This window comes from Microcaecilia unicolor, chromosome 6 (assembly GCF_901765095.1).
Source record: "Microcaecilia unicolor chromosome 6, aMicUni1.1, whole genome shotgun sequence".
Taxonomy (NCBI): domain Eukaryota; kingdom Metazoa; phylum Chordata; class Amphibia; order Gymnophiona; family Siphonopidae; genus Microcaecilia; species Microcaecilia unicolor.
In genome coordinates this window covers 96,380,234-96,401,162 of record NC_044036.1, presented here as the reverse complement: position 1 = coordinate 96,401,162, position 20,929 = coordinate 96,380,234, and the positions used below count along the sequence as shown (strand labels likewise).

At 49.2% G+C, this 20,929-nt stretch overlaps 1 protein-coding gene across 2 annotated transcripts in view; it reads left to right on the top strand.

The window, feature by feature from the left end:
• Positions 1-20,929, top strand: part of XPR1 (xenotropic and polytropic retrovirus receptor 1) — a 373,461-nt gene that overhangs the window by 278,277 nt on the left and 74,255 nt on the right. For both annotated transcript variants that reach the window (XM_030206951.1, XM_030206950.1), the window contains exon 5: positions 5,703-5,852. In XM_030206951.1, coding sequence (XP_030062811.1) covers positions 5,703-5,852 — 150 coding nt within the window. The remainder of the gene's footprint in view (positions 1-5,702; positions 5,853-20,929) is intronic.

Genomic DNA, 20,929 nt, shown 5'->3' with positions numbered 1-20,929 from the left:
GAGGGGTGCCGGTGTAGGGCCTACAAAGTATGGATGCACATGTTTGCATTTTGTCATGGTGTTAGTGCTCGTGTGCCCAACAGGTGTCAACTCAGGTTGGGACCTGTGGGAAGATTTTTGGGGACATTTCAAATGATAGCTGCCGGGGCAAAGTGCGGAGAGCCTGGGAAGACCTCCCCGAAATAAATCAGGATATATGGGGACAACCCACGGTCCCAAAAGGGGTTCAGAGAGGAGCATGCACATGAGTGCAGCAACAAGATTGTGCGGCTCTGAAGGCAGAGCCATGTAGCAGGAAGCAATGCTGTAAAAAGAAAAGGAGGGATGAGATCCTGGCAAGTCAGGCTAGTAGGGCTGAGAAGAAAAAAGAGAAGTCTTAGCTGAGATGTCTTCCTGGAAATCCATGAAGAGCCAGCTCATGCAAGACAATTTTCTGGAAAAGAAAACTGAACAAAAGATAAGTGACTGAACTATTACACTAGAGTATGCACGCAAGACACAAAGTGAAAGAATAATGGGAAAACAAGAGTACTCACCTGGTTAAGGATTTGGGGTCTGAGAAGAGTGTGAAATAGTACCTGTTAAGATAAAAAGGCAAAACAAATTTGTAATTGAAATAATATAACTGAGTTTGATTTTAAATGGTTAACAGGGAGATGTATATTTATAATACTTATCTGAAGTTGTTTTGGTTATGTTTGAGTTTTTCGTCTTGAGCTGGAAATGCTTCAATTTGAAATACGCAAAATTTATCATTAGCGTCTGTTTATTTCAGCAAAAATTGATGAAAATTATAACAAAAAAACCATTAATGCTTAACTTAAAAAATGTATATTTAATGTTAAATTCCCTGGTTTGGGGTAAGTTAATAGGGGAAACCACTGTGACATATTTAACATTTTTCTAGAAGTGTAATACCATTCTCTACCACCGGGGGATTACATTTTCATGTTTCACGGGCCCTGAAAGTTGTTCTTCCTATAGAATGACTTTCTTCAGAGACTGCTCTGTATTCTGTAGCAGCTTGGTAGACATCAGTTCTGATGTCCTTCATAGCTCTTGTGTCATTGGGTTATGTTGTGCCTGGAGAGGCACCTACATTCATCATCAAGTGCAGAGGATGACTTGCATTTTCCCATTATCTGATTCTTGCAAGTGTTGTATGGATTAGTGGGAATTCATTGATCCCCCAAACTACCAATTAGTTGCAGTGCAGGTTCAGTCCACTGCTTTGTTTTCCTTTGTCCCCCTCAGATAATTAGGCAAAAACCAAACAGAAAACACTCAAAGGTATGGAATCTCTCGTACAATCCCAGTCATGGCATCTTGCCACATGTGTTCACTGATTGTTTTATTGATTTTGAGTAGCTTTATGTCCTCTGCTAATTTGATCTCCTCAGTTTCAAACATCTCCCCATCTGCTGGTCACCCCTCAGGCTCTTTCTCTTTCCCTTGTCAACTTCCCAGTCTCACTTGTATCTCACAAGCAGTTGGGCGGAAGAAGGACACATTCAGAAACAGAAGAAAAGAATATGTTCCAAGTGCTAATAACAGCAGGTGGAAAAGCTAGCCTGTGAGATACAAATAGAGTTAACACACCCTGTGGGTTTTCTTTCCTCAACCATTTCCTATGCATAAAAAGGGCAAGCGTGCTGCAGGACTTAAGTTCACATTTACCGCCTTTGTGAGAGCATGACCTGTAGTAGGGTCATGAAGGGTCTAGGTAACCAGAAAGGTGCAGCTTTATTTCTAGGGCTGATGTGGAAAGAGAAAAGGACCTGTTTTGCCTCAGCCATTCCTTCTCCTTTCAACTGTGCTGCTGATTAGTGGATCCTTTTTCTGAAGGGCTTGGGCATGTTGTGCAGCTTACATTTTTACAAGCTTCTGTTCTACTATCGGAGAAAATTTTTCTTCACCCAACGTGTAATTAAACTCTGGAATTCATTGCCGGAAAATGTGTTGAAGGCGGTTAGCTTAGCAGAGTTTTAAAAAGGGTTGGACGGTTTCCTAAAGGACAAGTCCATAAACTGCTACTAAACGGACTTGGAAAAATCCAAAATCCCAGGAATAACATGTATAGAATGTTTGTACGTTTGGGAAGCTTGCTAGGTGCCCTTGGCCTGGATTGGCCGCTGTCGTGGACAAGATGCTGGGCTCGATGGACCCTTGGTCTTTTCCCAGTATGGCATTACTTATGTACTTATGTACTACTACTATTTAACATTTCTAAAGCGCTACTCAGGTTACACAGCGCTGTACAATTTAACATAGAAGGACAGTCCCTGCTCAAAGAGCTTACAATCTAAAGGACAAATGTACAGTCAGTCAAGTGGGGGCAGTCTAGATTTCCTGAAAGGTTATAATGGTTAGGTGCCGAAAGCAACATTGAAGAAGTGTGCTTTACGCAAGGATTTGAAGATGGGTAGGGAGGGGGCTTGGCGTAAGGGCTCAGGAAGTTTATTCCAGGCATAGGGTGAGGCGAGGCAGAATGGGCGGAGCCTGGAGTTGGCGGTACTGAGAAGGGTACTGAGAGGAAGGATTTGTCCTGTGAGCGGAGGTTTCGGGCGGGAACGTAAAGGGAGATGAGGGTAGAGAGGTAATGAGGGGCTGCAAACTGAGTGCATTTTTAGGTGAGAAGGAGAAGCTTGAACTGTATGCGGTATCTGATCGGAAGCCAGTGAAGTGACCTGAGGAGAGGGGTGATATGAGTATATCGGTTCAGGCGGAATATAAGACGTGCAGCAGAGTTCTGAACGGATTGAAGGGGGGATAGATGGATAGACTGGTGAATATCAGTCCTGGAAGTTCCTGGAAGACATCAAAAGCTAGAAGAATGCTTGGGTACATAGGGAGAGGAATGGCCAGTAAGAAAAAGGAGGTGATGATGCCCCTGTATAAGATTCTGGTAAGATCTTATTTAGAATATTGTGTACAATTCTGGAGACCACACCTTCAAAAAGATATAAACAGAATGAAGTTGGTTCAGACGGCGGCTACTAAAATGGTCAGTGGTGTTCATCATAAAGCATATGGGAACAGAAAGATCTGAGTATGTATCCTTTGGAAGAAAGGTGGGAGAGGGGAGATATGATAGAGATATTTAAATACCAATGTAGCATAAATGCACAGGAGGCAAGTCTTACAATTGAAAGGAAACTCTGGAATGAGGGGGCATAGAATGAAGGTGAAAGGGGATGGACTCAGAAGTAACCTAAGGAAATACTTCTTCACGGAAAGGGTGGTGAATTCATGGAACGGCCTCCCGGTGGAATGAAAACAGTGTATGAATTCAAGAGAGCTTGGGACAAGTACATAAGATCTCTAAGGGAGTGATAAGGAGAGTGATGGCATGGATGGGCAGACTGGATAGGCCATATGGTCTTTATCTGCTTACATTTTTCTATGTTTCTTTAGTTTTGTGTGCATTGTTTTTCTGTTTTTCTTTTATGAAACACTAACTGAATTTGTAGCAGAGGATGCAGAATCTTGGAGGAATGTAGGTAGAAATCTTGTCATGTAACAGGCATTTACTTATAATAGTCCAGGAAGCCCTAATTTGCATAGATTTTCTAGGTAGGAAAAAAACATCCAAGTCAGGTCATTCAAAATGTGCAAGATATTTTGAAAAGGCTTACTGACTGTGGAGACTGTAAATGCCTGTTTGGGGCACAAACAGCAGGAACAGTTATTTTACAAGAAGAGATATTCAAAACAAGTGAGGGAAATATGCACAACATAACTTTTATATAATTATTTCCATCTCTTCCACATGTAAATTCATGTATGTGTGTGTTTTGGGGGGGGGGGGGGTTAGGTATGTGTATGCATGTCTCTGTGCCTGTGCATGCTCATGTGGTGTGGGTGTGTGTTTGCTTTCTCTTTCTCTGCAATGAGAGGCGATGAGAGGGGAACACAGTTTGAAAGGTGAAGTTCCTTAATCCAGTGGTATAGCCACTTGGCTAATTTAGGATAGGCCTGAGCCCAAAGTGAGTGGCATGAAATTTCTTCTCCTCTGTCCTCCTTACCCCCCCCCCCCCCCACCAACTCCAAATAGATTAGAAATACCTGAGCTGGTAGAGATCCCCAGACCCCACTAGCCAAAGACTTCCTCCTGGCCAGAATTCTTTCAACCTTGACAGCTAGTGTTAGTGAATCAGAGCCATCACTGTGGCCAGCTCCCGCGAATGGTCAATTTGTACACATGTGCAAAAACTGAGCATGGCCAGTAAGGGAGGTGAGGAGCAGATGCAGTGGCTCTGTGACACTGGCTGGCTGCCCAGGTTAGAAGAGTTCTGGTCAAGAGGAGGTCTGATTGTCAGGTCTTGGGGATTCCCACCAAGTTTACACCAAGGGAGCTCTAGTTTTGAGTGGGCCTGAGCCAGGCCCACCCATAGCTACACCATAGCCTTAATCACTTAGTTACAGTGATTCATTGTGTGTATGCTACAGTGCAAATGTTGGAACTGCTTCACTCTGATTTTGTGTACCATTCCCCAAGGGCAAAGTACCTCGGCACTCTCCTATCTATCCCACAGCATTTTTTTTAAAAATGGGGAGGGTATTTAGAGTTTTAGGAGAGTTTTTAAATAGTATCATTAACTATAGTATTCATTGACTGTATTGTTTAAAATATCAGTTTCCTTGTTTTCACTGTAACTTTCTCTTCTATATCTCCTTTTTTTGTCTACTATCTTGTCTTTCTTTAAACAAAAATTAAAAAATAAAAACTGTTGATATTTATAATGGGGGAGTAACCTAGTACTTAAAGCACTGGACTCAACATCCAGAAGAGCCCAGTTCAAATCCACTGCTGCTCTTTGTGACCTTGGGCAAGTCACTTAACCCTCCATTGCCTCGGGAACAAAATTAGATTGCAAGTCCTCCAGGGATAGGGAAATAGCCTAGTGTACTCTAATGTAACTCACGTTGAGCTACTGTTGAAAAAGGTGTGAGCAAAATACAAATATATCAGGCAAGGATCAATGCAGCAGTTCTCTGAATTAGTTAAATGTTGGGAGAGGATAAGTACAAAGAGAATCCACTCGCATGGAGAACTCAAAAGATTCCACGAAGAAAGGAGAAGAGTGGGAATAAAAACCAGGGTTTCCACAGACAGGACCGCAAATGATCTTGAGTGAAAGTGTTTATTGAAAATCAAAGTGACTCAACACAACGCTGTGTTTCGGCCAGAAGGCCTTCATCAAGAGTCTAAAAATTAAAACAAAATAAAATTCATATAGCTTGTGGACATACAGAACTAGGAAATAATATACATTATGCGATGGATAGAAAAACATTTTGCAACACAAATGTGCTAATGACATGAAATGTTTTTCCATCCATCGCATAATGCATATTATTTTCTAATTCTGTATGTCCACAAGCTATATGAATTTTATTTTGTTTTGTTTTTATTTTAACTTTTAGACTCTTGATGAAGGCCTTCTGGCCTAAACACAGCGTTGTGTTGAGTCACTTTGATTTTCAATAAACACTTTCACTCAAGACCATTTGCGGTCCTGTCTGTGAAAACCCTGGTTTTTATTCCCACTCTCCTCCTTGACGGGAGAGGATAAGTAGAAATGAAAAAGATAATCTGAATGAAAATGTCCTAAATTATTTAAAATGCTGCTTTATTGTTACCATTTCCAAGAAAATTACTAAGCTGTCATTGTGTGATTATTTTTTTTCTCTTTCTGTAGAATTTAAACTTCACAGGATTCCGTAAAATCCTGAAAAAACATGACAAAATCCTGGATACCCCACGTGGCGCAGACTGGCGGGTTGCACACGTTGAGGTGGCACCCTTCTATACTTGCAAGAAGATAAACCAGCTAATTTCTGAAACAGAGGTACTGCTGATCCCTGGCCCTGACCTTCCTCTCCTCTTCCAGGTTCTTTGTTCTAACTGCTATGATTAGACTGCAAAACTGGTTTCTAGCCAACTGCCATTACAAAGACCTACTCTATTCATTGATCATCTTAATGTTCTCATACCATAGAACAGCAGGATTGGATAATATCGGTTCCAAGGAAGTCATTAAAACACCAACTCTAACTTACTGTAGTATGCTTTTTATACTCGAGGAATAAGTTTCTATATGGACCAGAAAAAATCAAGACATGCTTGAACAGAATAAGTAGATGGAAAGTGCTGCTAGAAAAAAGAAATCTAAATATATTGAAAATAAATTACAGTTCCAGACAAACTAGTCAGTATTGCTGGCTTAAGATAGTTTTATCAGTTTGTAGAAATTATAGTATTGCTACTGCTTAGGAGTAATAGAAATTATAATGTGTGAGTGATGTGTAATTGAGAAAAAGAAATAAAGAATGACATTATTTTTATTGCTGAGAGAGTTGCTGGCCAGAACTGCCTGTATGTTCACTAGCCTGGCTTAAAAAGTCTATGAACATACATATTCTCCAAAGTTTAGTGTTCTATAGGATTCAGCCATGTGTGACATGACACATTATTACTGCTCTTGGAAGCTTTCCCAAGATGAAAGGTGTACAACCCCTTAGACCCTTAGCAACTAATAGCTAGTTATCTACTTCAATCATCAGTTTCTTTTCATTTATAATTCAGTAATAAGCAAATCAGGTTCACTCTGCTTTTATCTTGTATTAAATGCTTTGTACTGCAAGCTAACTTCAGAAACTGATTTCAGATCATTTGGGAATCTTGTTTCAACTTTGACTCTTTGATAGTTCAGCTTATCTGTATTAACTCCATCTGGTTCTAGATTTGGAATTTGATTTACTAAGACGCCCCCCCCCCCCCCCCCCCCCCCCCCCAATGTCTATAGGGGAGGGAAGCTTTGTAAATCAGGCTTTGTCTGTTACATTTTCCATTGCATATGTGTGTATGTATGTACCACTGAGTATACAGTTTATTCTCCCAAATATATTCTTTTCTTATGTTCTGGGTTATCTACTTCTCTCTGTGGTCAGCCTGTAAATTGGCTGTCCAATTGGTTGAGGACTTTCTATTTGCTACCAGTAAATCAGTTTCCTTCTGCTTTTGATAGATATGGCAGCTCAGTGGTTTTGACATCCCTAAAACAGTTCCTACAGCTTCCAATAGCAGGAGAACATCTGCACTGGCTAGATAGAAATGCTCCCTTCCTCCTCCCTAAAAGTTTTGTTAATTGCAATATGTGGTTCCTTAAAAAATTACCTTCTAATAAGTAAAAATTGCTTATAACTACTCTCTGCAGGGTAAATCTATCATAATGGTGGACTGAAAAAATCAGCCTAGTCGCAATATTTTGTACTGTCTGCAATCTTGTTAACAGCCGCTTAATGCTACCAACATAAGACAAATTGCAATAATCCAATTGTGGGACCAGTAAACTCTGGACCACTAGTTGAAAAACCTGAGAATCTAGCAAACTTCTAATTCTGTGCAGTTTTCTCATTAAGATAAGATTTTTTTTTAATTAAAGAAGAAATCTACAGTTTTGGTGTAAGTTGACTGTTAAACAGTACTCCAAATTTGTTTAGTTGAGATTCAGATTTTAAATTTTAAGCTATCTACTTGAAGAGGAGTATAATTCCAAGTTTGATCAGCTTGACCAGTAAATAAAAATTTGGTCTTATATTTGTTTAATTTTAAGAAATGATCTGCTATACACCTCTCAAGCTGTTGTATACAGTTCGCAATACTACATGAGGTATTGAAACAGGCTAAGTGAATCAGAGGACAAAAGGCAAGTTGGTTCCAAAACAATGCAACTTTATTGCTAGCAATGAACAGCACTGAGTTGTCTCAGGATACTGTGTGTCATAAATCATCTGACACTTACATTTATACTTCCCTGTTGGGCCTGCGCACTAGGCCCCTTATACATCACAGTGGACATGCGCAGCGAACATTTGTAGTTCTTACAGTATACATTTGTAGTTCACAGTACACACACGTCATAATACTGAAATGATACTGGCAAGGAAAACGAAACTTAGCATCTTCTTCTACACACACAATGCTCCTTTCTAGCACAGGAGATAAGATTCGTTAGGCTCAGAGATGCAGGGTGGGGGTGTCTACACCCTCCAAGGTCATCTATTCATATGACGCCTACGTGCAAGCTGGTCTTGTGTAAGCCTTGCTACTACTGTTACAAGCTGTATATCTAATGGCCCTGCATTCTGTCTTACATTAGTAAACAGCAAACTGGGTAAGGCACAAATGTCCAGTACATTCATAAAGTATGGCCAAAAGGCAAAAGCAGAGGTAGTATGCATAAGTATAAGTCCATCAGTATGCACAAAACGTGAGGTTGTTCTGTTGGTCAGTAGTATTCGAGTAGTATCCGGCGTTCCACTCCTACAATTCCCCCCTTTTGATACTAGAACAGTCATTCTGATGGAGAGTATCATTCCCAGAACCCTGAAAGGGAAAAGAGAGACAAGAAGCATTAGCAAGGAGGCAAGAAGGAGCCCTAGGCCCTTGCGCAGCCGCTGGTTACTTCGCCGGGGTTGAGACGGAGGGTCCCTAGTGGAATCCCCCCCCCCTTTGTAGCCGGTCTTGTGCTGGCACAAGGGCATTGGCCCATGAATTGACACAGGAGGACAAAAGTCCGCGTCAGCCACAAGATTCTGCTTCATCAGATTGGGGGATGGGGAAATACATCTGGAGAGCCATAAGTTGGGCGGCAGCCCGGCGGTCAGCGATACTTTCCATGGTGGAGCGGAGACACCTGAAAACAAAGGGGAGAGACAAAGGAATTAATAGGCAGGACAACAAAAACAGGCCACCCATAACAAGGAGGCCCTTGAGGCTCCCAGAGGTCGGCAGCCAGTTGGTTAGGGAGGAGGTCCAATCCCAAGCACTGTTCCAGGTTTGGACGGGGACCATCCGGTCAGTTATCTCTCTGATGACGTGGCTCTGGTCATCAATCTGTAGGCAGCAATTGCTGAGGTTAAATTTGCCGCACACTCCCCCCTCCTGGGCCAAGAGGTAGTCAAGAGCTAGGCGGTTTTGGTAAACTGCGGTAATGAGCTTAGTGTTCTGGCGGGCCAGGATGTTGAGGGCAAAGGCCGAATCGTTGGTAAGGATTTCGAGCACGGCCTGCAGGCGGATAATGCGATTCAGCATGTAGATAGGAGTACGATACCCATATGTACCATCTTCAGCCCATGTGGCCGGTCCATAGTAATGTATGATACGTTCTGGCGGCCACTCGTCCTTCCAGTCTCCTATCTGGACTTTGGGTTTGGTGTCTCGAGGGGACCGTTTACGTCTGCCAATGTTACCAGGCCCCTTTTCCATATAGAGGGGGATACCTAACGTCTCGCCGACGCGCAGGGGCAGAAGGAAGAAACTAGGGCGAACGGTGCCCAAGAGACAAGTACCGTACCAGCGGGCAGGGAGCTGTTCATAGGCCCTGCGGCCGCAAATGTAGTAGTAGCCCTCCGGAGCTACCCATTTAAGAGAGGCGTTTCCCCCGTATGTCCAGGTTGTATTCAGTGTGGGTTCAGTCCAAATGGGCACCGGAACGGGCAAGTTGTCCGTTTGCCACCACGTGGTACGACTTCCATTAAACTGGAGGACTCCTGTGCAAGCGGAATCTCCCACTGGAACGGAATAACGCTTTGAGGGAGCCCTGCTAGCGCAGAGGGTCCCTATGATGTTGGTCCGCAGGGCCCATTCATAAGGTCTCGGACGTCGGGGAAAGGTAATGTTGGTAGTGTTAAGGGCGTCCCACATATGCTGGCGAACCTCCTTCGCTTCCCAGGGCCATTGCTCACCCATATCGGTGCCTCCACAGACGAAACAATTGGCAATTCCTAGGGAGAGAGCAATATTTTCGGCGAGGTTGAGAAACATGTTCCGAGCCTCGGGAGAAATGGGGAACTTAGTCGCTGCCTCCTCAGCGCGAGCAATTTCATCGAACACGTCTTGGTACCCGACAACCGTGGTCTGATAGTGTGTGGGTGTCTTTTGCTCAAGGCTCTGGCTAATGGTGATGAAGGTTATAGGGTCCGTTCCGGCCCCATCGATGCCAAATCCCCAAGTTTGTCTCCAGGGGCTCTCCGGTCCCCTCAGCGGCCACTCAAGGAGCACGGTGTTATCGGAGCCCCTGCGAATTTCACTTAGGCCGGGACATCCAGGGTAACCGCCTCCGGTGTAGGCACACACTCGTTCCCATCCCGAGGTCTGGGTGTCTGCGGCACAAGGTAACCAAGACCAAGGAGACCCATATCTTCCGTCCAAAGTAAGGGGGCAAACATACTTGTGATCATTTGCGTAGGCCTTGCGCCAAGCTAGACTTCCGCACTTGTGGGACCAGGGGTGTCTGTCGATAGCAACACAGACGTCAAAGGTAAGGGTGGCCACAGTCTGAGTACCACCTGCAATAATGCGGGTAGAATTCACGTAATACAGGATACCATCTCCCTGGTTCACGTCTTCTTTAGGGTCAGCCGTAGTGGAGCGTCAGGATGTTGATGGGCAGTCCAAAGTTTAGGGGTGCTACCGGTAGGTGCAGCGGGCTTCAGCCTGGTCCAATGTATCCACACAGGGCTTCCTGCAATTTTAACAGCGGTTGGGGTAATTAGGAGAACAAGGGAGGGCCCTTTCCATTTGGGCTTTAGACAGTCAGATTCATCCCACTCCTTTACCCAGACTTCCTCCTCTACCCTGAACTGATGTGTAGGACTAGTGAGAACTAGGGGACCTACCCTCTCAGTGTACTGCTGGATGTCTTGCACTACCTCGCGTAAGGCCTTCATCTGTTTCACTAAGGAATTCTCGCCCTGTATCTGCAAGGAGTCAGGAAAAGAGAGCAGTGGTGGTGGCCTGGCGTACATCATCTCGTAAGGAGTAAGGCCGGTAGCCTTGGGGGTGCACCTAAGATGCAGCAAGGCCAGTGGAAGTAGGTCGGGCCATTTGGCTTTAGCTTCTTGACATAGCTTAGCGAGCTGGTTCTTCAGGGATCGGTTAGCTCTCTCCACTATTCCACTACTTTGGGGTCTCCAAGCACAATGTAACTTCCAATCGAGGCCCAGCCTCGTACTGAGCTGTTGGGTTACTTCGCTGGCAAATGCAGGCCCGTTGTCGGAGTTTATCTGCTTGGGGAGACCGTATCTGGGTAAGATATGATGAATCAGTAAGGAGGTGACTTCTTTAGCCATTTCTGTTCTGGTGGGCTGGGCTTCAATCCATCCGGTGTAGGTACACACGGCGACAAGGATGGCTTTGTAGCCCCGCGCTGGAGGCATATGTGTGAAGTCAATCTGGCAGACATGGAACGGACTAGTGCCGCGGAGGACATGTCCTGGCGTAGGACCGGGTCCCGTCCTGGGGTTGTTCCGAGCACAAGTTGCGCATTGACTGGAAGCGTTTTTAGTCCACAGGGACATCTTGTTGATGTAGTAGGTCTTCTCGAGCAGGCGCCCCATAGCGTCCCTGCCCAGGTGGGTGCGGCTGTGGGCCTCTTTAGCCACCGTCCATGCCAGGGCTTCGGGTATCCATATCCGCCCATCCTGTAGTATCCACCAGCCATTGCGTGATTTCAGGCCCTCTTGCCGGGCCCACTCAGTTTCTTGGGGGGTATAGATGGGGGTCTCTGTGGGGAGGTGAACGACGAGTACGGGGTCAGAGGAATGAGAGACGTAAGGGAGTTGACTAGCCCTTTTTGCGGCATCATCCGCTCGTTGGTTTCCCCTGGCGATAGGATCCGGCCGGCCGGTATGGGCCCTGCAATGCATCACGGCTACCTTCTTTGGCTTCCATACTGACTCGAGTAGTTGGCAAATCTCAGTGGCGTTTGCGAGGCCCTTTCCTTCAGCAGTTAGATATCCTCTCTCTTTGTATAAGGCCCCGTGCACCTGGAGAGTGAGGAAAGCGTATTTGGAGTCGGTATAGATATTAACAACTTTTCCTTCAGCCCACAGGAGGGCTCTGGTGAGGGCAATCAGTTCCGCTTTCTGCGCTGATGTTCCGGGCGGCAGAGCCATAGCCTCGATGACATGGTCTTCAGACACAACAGCATAGCCAGCTCTTCGAGTTCCCTCTATCACTTGGCTGCTTCCGTCGGTGAACAAGATGATACCCCCTTGCCAGGGCTGATCCTTTAGATCAGGTCTGCTAGAATACACAGTAGCCATTACCTCTTCACAGTCATGGAGTGGTGGTTCAGGGGCCGGGAGGAGAGTCGCGGGATTGAGGTTAGTTGTGTCCAGGATCCGTACCTCCGGATTTTCGCACAGGAGGGCCTGGTATTTAACCAATCGGGAGTTGGTCATCCACTTGGGTCCGTGGCTCTCGAGCAGGCCACGGATGGTGTGGGGGGTAGTTACAAAGAGTGTTTGGCCAAACGTGAGTTTATTGGCCTCGTGTATCAATAGACAGGCCGCCGCAATGCTTCGGAGACACCCCGGCCATCCTCGTGCCATGTTGTCCATGCCCTTTGAGAGATATGCGACCGGGCGTTGCCAGGTGCCGACCAATTGGGTAAGGACTCCAAGTGCCAATCCCTTCTTTTCGTCGATGAACAAGTGGAACGGCTTGGTCACATCCGGCAATCCGAGCGCTGGTGGGGCCACAAGGGCCTCCTTGAGGTCCTGAAGGGCTTTCAATTCGTGTTTCCCCCACTGGAGGTTTTGGCCCTCGAGTTCAGGTCCTTTCAGCTTGGCGTACAAGTCTTGGGTTAGAACAGCGAAATTAATGATCCAGATTCGACAGTATCCAGCTGCTCCTAGTAATGCCCGCAATTCCTTCTTATTTGCAGGAGTGGGTTGATTGCGAATGGCTTGAGTTCGGGGGGTACCGAGCCTTCGGGTTCCTTCTTGGAGGCGAAAACCCAGGTACTCGACTTCGATCTCACATATTTGGGCCTTTTTCCGGCTGGCTCGGTACCCCTGAGCTTCCAGGGTTTCCAAGAGGTAAAGGGTAGCTTCTGCACAGTCCGAGTACGTTTCACGGGCCACCAATAGGTCGTCCACGTATTGAACGACCGGCCCGTACTCGTCCTGGTACATCTTCAAGTCCTGGGCAAGTTGATCACCAAAGAGGGAGGGCGAGTTCTTGAATCCCTGGGGAAGCCGGGTCCATGTGAATTGCTGCTTAATCCCAGTCTGTAGATCCTCCCACGTGAAAGCAAACCGCTTCTGGCTGTCGACAGCAAGAGGGATGGAGAAGAAGGCGTCCTTCAGATCAATGACACTATACCACTTGGTCTGGGCTGGCACTTGGGCTAGAATGGAGTAGGGGTTCGGTACAAGGGCAACTATGTCGGCTACCTGGTTATTGACCTTCCTCAGGTCCTGGACAGGTCTGTATTCTGATGTTCCTGGCTTCTTAACGGGCAACAGTGGGGTGTTCCAAGCAGATCTGATCGGTTTGAGGACCCCTTGTCGGAGGAGTTTCTGTAGGTGAGTTTGCATACTATGCCGGGCTGCATAAGGGATGTGGTATTGTCCTTGGTTGACGACTTGAGCATTTGGCTTAAGTTCAGTCCAGATGGGGATAGCGTTAATGGCCAGTCCGCCGGGATTCACTTCTGCCCATACGTTAGGCACCTCATCCATTAGGGCTCGCCTCTGCTGAGCAAAAGGGGTGTCCTGGCCGTAACGGCAGTCGTCGGGGCCTGCAATTGGGGGGGCGTGTAGTCTCCATTCTTCCCTCACAGGGCAGACAAGCGTCACTGGTCGGTCTTCAAAGTGAACTTCCACTTCACCCGTAGTCTTGAACTTCAAGGTGGCCTGGAGCTTGCAAAGTAGGTCTCGGCCAATCAAGGGGACTGGGCATCCGGGGATATGTATGAACTGATGAGACACCATCGTCCCTCCGATCTGGACTTGGCGTTCCTTGAGGAGGGGAGCTGTGAGTGACTTCCCGGAGGCCCCCACAATCGGTATGGTTTCTTTCGTGGCCGGGGCTATGGCAGTGGTGATAACAGATCGCTGGGCCCCAGTGTCTAGTAAGGCCTTCTTCCATATCATCAAGCTGATCAATCCATAGACTGGTGGGTTGTGTCCATCTACCAGCAGGTGGAGATAGAGAGCAAACTTTTGCCTCCCTATATGTGGTCATGTGCTGCCGGAAACTCCTCAGTATGTTCTCTATCTCAGCAGGTGGTGGTCACACACAGCAGCAGCTCTGGCTAGGCCTCCAAGCCTAATTTTTAGGTTTTGTTGAGTGCCTGGGGTTGAGGGCTCTTTTGAGCAAGTGCAAACCTGGTGTTGCCAGGTCCCTCCTTTTCTCCCCCCTCCCGCTGGCTCCGTTAAAAAAAAAAAAAAAAAAAAAAAATTTTGAACGTCCTTAAAGGCGTTTATTTCGACGTTTATTTAAGCGTCTATTGCAGCTACTCACTGGGACACCAGGTCGTTACAGCTCGGAGCGGACAGCAGGTAATTTTTACCTTTTTATAGCGGGCAGGGGGTTCCCCGATTCTTCTCCTCGTGGCATATGGCGTCGGAGGGCGAGGGCGCAAAGGGTCGCTCCCCGGATCGCTGGAGCGCTTCTAGAGGGGATGCGGGGGTCTTCAAGCCTGATTCGCCCTTGTTGGGTGACAGTTTCGTGACCGATGTATGTCCCGGTCCTTCCTCCGGCGTGGCGGTTTTTCCCGCCATAAACGCCCATCCCCCACTCCTCGCCTCCGCCATCTTGGCCGGCCACGCGGCTCGGACGGCTTCTTCTTGGGCCGCCCTTGAGGTTGGAGACATTAATGCCATGAACGCCCTTAATTTGGGCGACGGCACAAAAGCGGCTAAAGTTAAGAGCCGTTCTTCCCGCGCGGCTCCTTCGCGGAGTGTCGCGCCGGACGCCATCTTGGATGCGCAGCATGTCTCTCCCCCGCTCTTGCGAGCGCCGGTTGAGGGTGCGTCTAGGGCTGTTGCCCAGGCTGCGGAAGTGCACAGTCTGGGGGGTTTCTCCCCCGAGTTTGTTTTGCTGCTGCATCAGGCCTTCCTCATGCACAACGCTGCCCCTGCTCCCTCGTCTGGTAAAGAGGTTGAGGTTCCCAGAGGTAAACGCCCTCGGGTTGATTCCCAGGCCTTGGAGGAATTTGTCTCCTCCGATGTAGATGAGGGCAGCGTGTCTGAGGTCTCCCAACGGTCCTTTGCGGATTCCTTGGAGGAGACGGATCCCCGCTCGGTTGGAGCGGATGACCCCTCTGCAGCGCGGCTTTTTAGCCCAGAGGATTTGCCCAACCTGTTGCTACAGGCCATGGACACTTTGAAGATTTCCTCTCCGGAGGACGTCTCTCCCTCAGCCCCTGTTGGCTCTGCCATTATGCTGGGGACGAAGCGCCCGCCTAGAACCTTCCACGTGCATGATGCTATGCACACCTTAATTTCGGCTCAATGGGATGTCCCAGAAGCGAGCCTTAAAGTGGCTAGGGCTATGTCCCGCCTCTATCCTTTGGCTGTGAGTGAACGTGAGGCCTATCTGTGGCCTACCGTGGATTCTTTAATCACTGCGGTGACTAAGAAAACGGCGTTGCCGGTGGAAGGTGGCACGGCCCTAAAGGACGCCCAAGACAGAAGATTGGAGGCGGCCTTAAGGTCGTCCTACGAGGCTACTGCTTTAAATTTGCAGGCCTCAGTTTGCGGTTCCTATGTGGCCAGGGCGTGCCTGACTATGGTGCGGCGGGCTTCCCCCTCGGATTCTTCCTTGAGGGATGATTGGCCGGCCCTGGAATCGGGCTTGGCCTATTTGGCAGACTTGCTGTATGATGTCTTGAGAGCCTCAGCTAAAGGCATGGCTCAGACAATCTCTGCGCGGCGGTGGCTTTGGCTGAAGCATTGGTCTGCTGACCACGCCTCTAAATCCCGCCTGGCTAGATTGCCTTTTAAAGGCAAGCTGCTCTTTGGGGTCGAGCTGGACAAAATCGTGACCGATCTCGGCACGTCTAAGGGCAAGAAGTTACCAGAGGTCAGGGCTCGAGCTAGTGCTCGCCCCGGTACCTCCAGAGGACGGTTTCAGGAAGCCCGTCGGTACCGCCCGGGCAGGTCGGGCTCTTCTGCTTCCTCTTCCTTTAAGAGGACCTTCTCCCCCAAGCAGCGTTCCTTTCGCAGAGACCGCCGTCCCGGAGGTGCTCCCTCCGGTCCTCCCCCAGGGTCTCGTACCCAATGACGGGGTCTTGGTCCACGCCCCAGTGCAGATTGGAGGACGGCTGTCCTCGTTTCTGGGCGAGTGGACCACAATAACTTCAGACGCTTGGGTGCTGGAAGTCATCAGAGACGGCTACAAGCTAGAGTTCTGCCGACCCTTAAGAGACGGGTTTGTACTCTCTCCCTGCAAGTCTCCGGTCAAAGCTGTGGCAGTGCAGCAGACCTTGGACAATCTCATCCGCCTGGGGGCGGTCGTTCCGGTGCCAGAAAATCAGCTTGGCAAGGGACGTTACTCCATTTACTTTGTGGTACCAAAGAAAGGAGGTTCTGTCCGGCCTATCCTCGACCTCAAGGGGGTCAATCGGGCCTTGAAAGTTCGGCACTTTCGCATGGAGACTCTCCGCTCTGTTATAGCGGCAGTGAAGGCAGGGGAGTACCTGGCATCCTTGGACATCAAGGAAGCGTACTTGCATATTCCCATCTGGCCTCCTCATCAACGCTTCCTGCGTTTTGCAGTACTGGGCCGACACTTCCAGTTCAGAGCCCTCCCGTTCGGGTTGGCTACTGCTCCGCGGACCTTCTCCAAAGTAATGGTGGTCATCGCGGCCTTCCTGAGGAAGGAAGGAGTACAAGTCCATCCTTATCTGGACGACTGGTTGATCCGAGCCCCCTCTTATGCAGAGTGCGGCAAAGCTGTGAACCGGGTGGTTGCTCTTTTGAGCTCCCTGGGATGGATCATCAACTGGGAGAAAAGCCAGCTGCGCCCCACTCAGTCCCTGGAGTATCTGGGAGTTCGATTCGACACCCAAGTGGGCAGAGTGTTCCTGCCAGACAATCGGATTGTCAAGCTTCAGGCTCAGGTGAACCAGTTCCTAGTAGCCTCTCCTCTTCGGGCTTGGGACTATGTGCAGCTGTTGGGCTCTATGACGGCCACGATGGAAGTAGTGCCCTGGGCCAGGGCTCATATGAGACCACTTCAACACTCTCTGCTGCAGCGCTGGACTCCGGTGTCGGAGGATTATGCTGTGCGCCTTCCCTTGGGCCCAGCAGTGCGCAAGGCGCTGAGCTGGTGGACGCAGATGGACAAGTTGTCTGCAGGAATGCCTCTGGTGACCCCAGAGTGGATTGTCGTCACGACGGACGCTTCCTTGTCGGGCTGGGGAGCCCACTGTTTGGGAAGGACAGCGCAGGGACTCTGGTCTCCTGCAGAGGCAAAGTGGTCTATCAACCTCCTGGAACTCAGAGCCATTCGGTTGGCGCTTTTGGAGTTCATCCCGGTACTGGCGTTGAAACCGGTACGGGTTCTGTCGGACAATGCCACGGCTGTGGCCTATGTCAACCGCCAGGGAGGTACCAAGAGTGCTCCTCTAGCCAAGGAGGCTATGAATCTATGCCAGTGGGCGGAAGCGAACCTGGAGCAGCTTTCAGCGGCCCACATTGCCGGAGTCATGAATGTCAAGGCGGACTTTCTCAGTCGCCATACCTTGGAGCCCGGAGAGTGGCAGCTATCTGCTCAGGCGTTCTTGGACATCACGAAGCGCTGGGGCCAGCCGAGCCTAGATCTGATGGCGTCATCGGCCAATTGCCAAGTGCCGCGCTTCTTCAGCAGAGGACGGGACCCTCGATCCCTGGGAGTAGATGCTCTTCTCCAACAGTGGCCGACACAAGAGCTTCTCTATGTGTTCCCGCCCTGGCCCATGTTGGGCAGGGTGCTAGACCGGGTGGCAAAGCATCCCGGCAGGGTAATCCTGGTGGGTCCGGATTGGCCCAGACGTCCCTGGTATGCGGACTTGATCAGGCTCTCAGTCGACGATCCTCTGCGACTGCCAGTGGAGCAGGGCCTGTTGCATCAGGGTCCCGTGGTGATGGAGGATCCCTCCCCCTTTGGTCTTACGGCCTGGCTATTGAGCGGCAGCGTCTGAGGAAGAAGGGCTTCTCAGACAAGGTCATCGCCACTATGCTGAGAGCGAGGAAGTGCTCTACTTCTACTGCTTACGCCAGGGTTTGGCGTATCTTTGCAGCGTGGTGTGAAGCAGGCTCACTTTCTCCCTTCACTGCTCCAATTTCTTCAGTGTTGGCGTTCCTGCAAGAAGGTCTAGAGAAAGGCCTGTCGCTCAGTTCCCTTAAAGTCCAGGTAGCGGCTCTGGCTTGCTTCAGGGGCCGCCTGAAGGGTGTTTCCCTGGCTTCGCAGCCAGATGTGGTGCGCTTTCTCAAGGGAGTTAATCACCTGCGCCCTCCTCTGCACTCAGTGGTGCCTGCGTGGAATCTCAACCTGGTGCTAAGAGCATTGCAGAAGCCGCCTTTTGAACCCTTGTCGAGGGCATCTCTGAAAGACCTGACGTTGAAAGCAGTCTTTTTGGTGGCTATCACTTCAGCCAGAAGAGTTTCCGAGCTCCAGGCGCTCTCTTGTCGAGAGCCTTTTCTGCAGTTCACTGAGGCAGGAGTGACTATTCGCACAGTGCCTTCCTTCCTGCCCAAGATTGTTTCTCGATTCCATGTGAATCAGCAGCTCTGTCTCCCTTCCTTTCGTAGGGAGGACTACCCAGAGGAGTACTCTGCTCTTAAATATCTGGATGTGAGACGAGTCATCATCAGATACTTGGAAGTGACCAATGATTTCCGGAAGTCAGATCATCTGTTTGTCCTGTGTGCAGGTCCTCGTAAGGGTCTGCAGGCTGCTAAGCCTACAGTGGCAAGATGGGTCAAGGAAGCCATTGCAGCGGCTTATGTGGCCGCGGGGAAGGTGCCGCCTATCCAGCTGAAGGCTCACTCCACAAGAGCTCAGGCGGCCTCGATGGCAGAGGCCGGATCCGTCTCCTTGGAAGAGATATGCAAGGCGGCAACTTGGGCTTCGGCTCATACATTCTCCAAGCATTACCGTTTGACTGTGGCTGCACGGGCGGAGGCCCGGTTTGGAGCTTCAGTGTTGAGGTCAGGGATTTCAATGTCCCGCCCTGGGTGAGTACTGCTTCGGTACATCCCACCAGTCTATGGATTGATCAGCTTGATGATATGGAAGGTAAAATTATGTATAATCATACCTGATAATTTTCTTTCCATTAATCATAGCTGATCAATCCATAGCCCCTCCCAGATATCTGTACTGTTTTTATTCTGGTTGCATTTCAGGTTCAAGTTTAGTCTTCAGTTACTTCAGAAAGACTTCGTGTTCAAGTTTTTTCACTTGGATTCTTCAAGAGTTAAGACGAGTTTGTGTTACAGTGAGCTGCTGCATTCCTCTCCCCTCCGTTTTCCGGGGCTGGATTGAGACTTAAAATTCTGCCGGCACTCCCTCCCGCTTCGTGCGGCTGTAGGGCAGCTTTGTACCCTTCCCGCTTCGGCGGTGTTAGGGTCAGTCAGCTCCTCCCGCGGTTGCGGTTGCAGGATAAGCCAGATCCCCCCGCATCGGCGGGTGTGGTGTCCCTCCCCCGCTCCGCGGGGATGAGCTGGACGGATTCCCCTCCCCCACTTGTGTGGGGATGAGCTGGGTTAATTCCCCTCCCCCGTTTCGGCGGTGGTGAGCTGGGCAGAGTGTCCCTTCGTGGGTGTAATTCTCTAAGTGCTGAGTCCTGCGGATGGAGCTTTGATATCGACATACTGAGGAGTTTCCGGCAGCACATGACCACATATAGGGAGGCAAAAGTTTGCTCTCTATCTCCACCTGCTGGTAGATGGACACAACCCACCAGTCTATGGATTGATCAGCTATGATTAATGGAAAGAAAATTATCAGGTATGATTATTCATAATTTTACCATTAATTGCGTCCCCACCCGGATCTCCATCAGAGGGTCAGTGGGGACTCTGCCCTCCCGGTCCCTTCATGCAGTATGGTCCCAGGTGGCGTCAAGGGCCATCTGCCATTCCTGTTGTTCATCACGTCCTCGGCCTCGTCTGGGACCTCTTGGGCGGTCGTCGTTCTCCACCTCTCTCGTCTGGTCTCGTGGCTTCTCCGGGCAGTCAGCCCACCAGTGCCCTTCTTCTCGACAGTTTGCGCACTGGTTACGTCCTATGGGGGACCGTGTTCCTCTTCCCCTTCGGCCCCTGCCTCTGCCCCGTGGTCTAGACCCCAGGCGTTCTTCCAGTACCGTGGCCAACACATCTGCCTTCTCCCGCATCCGTCTGGTCGACTCCTTCCAGGCTTCCGTCTTCTCCTCTTGGTCGCGGTATCCGAATACGCGATCAGCTATAGCTTTCAGTTGGCTGATACTCATCCCTTCAAACCCCTCTGTTCTCTGTAGCTTTCTTTGTATATCCGGTGCTGACTGACTGACAAAACTCATAACCACTGTTGGGAGGTTCTTGGGATCTTCGGGGTTTATCGGACTATGCCTTCTAAATGCCTCCATAAGTCGTTCAAGAAAGTCCCCTGGGCTTTCGTCCTTCAGTTGGACTACGCTGTGGATTTTTCCCATATTGGTAACTTCTGTTTCCCCTTTTTAAGGGCTGCCAGGTTCGCCTGCTGATACCGGCGGATAACGGTTTGACCCTCGGCTGTTCGATAATCCCACGCAGGGGCAGCGGTGGGCGCCTCCGCCTCTATGAGGTTCTGTATGTTGGCATGGCCTGGGTTCGCATCCCGGACAGCTTGTTCCATATTCTGTTGTAAGAGGCGGCGTTCTTCAGTGGTTAGAATGTGGGCGCTCAACTGCCTAAGGTCACCCCATGTCGGATTATAACTATATATGATGCCTTCCACCAATTCTACCAGCTGTTCAGGTTTCTGGTCGTACGAGGGCCCATGCAATTTCCAGTTGTACAAGTCGGCACTGGAGAAGGGAACGTGGCTGTAGACGGTCGACTCAATGGGCTGGCCCCCTTCTTCTGCCGGGTTAGGGGTAAAGGTGGTAGATAGTCGGACTGGGTA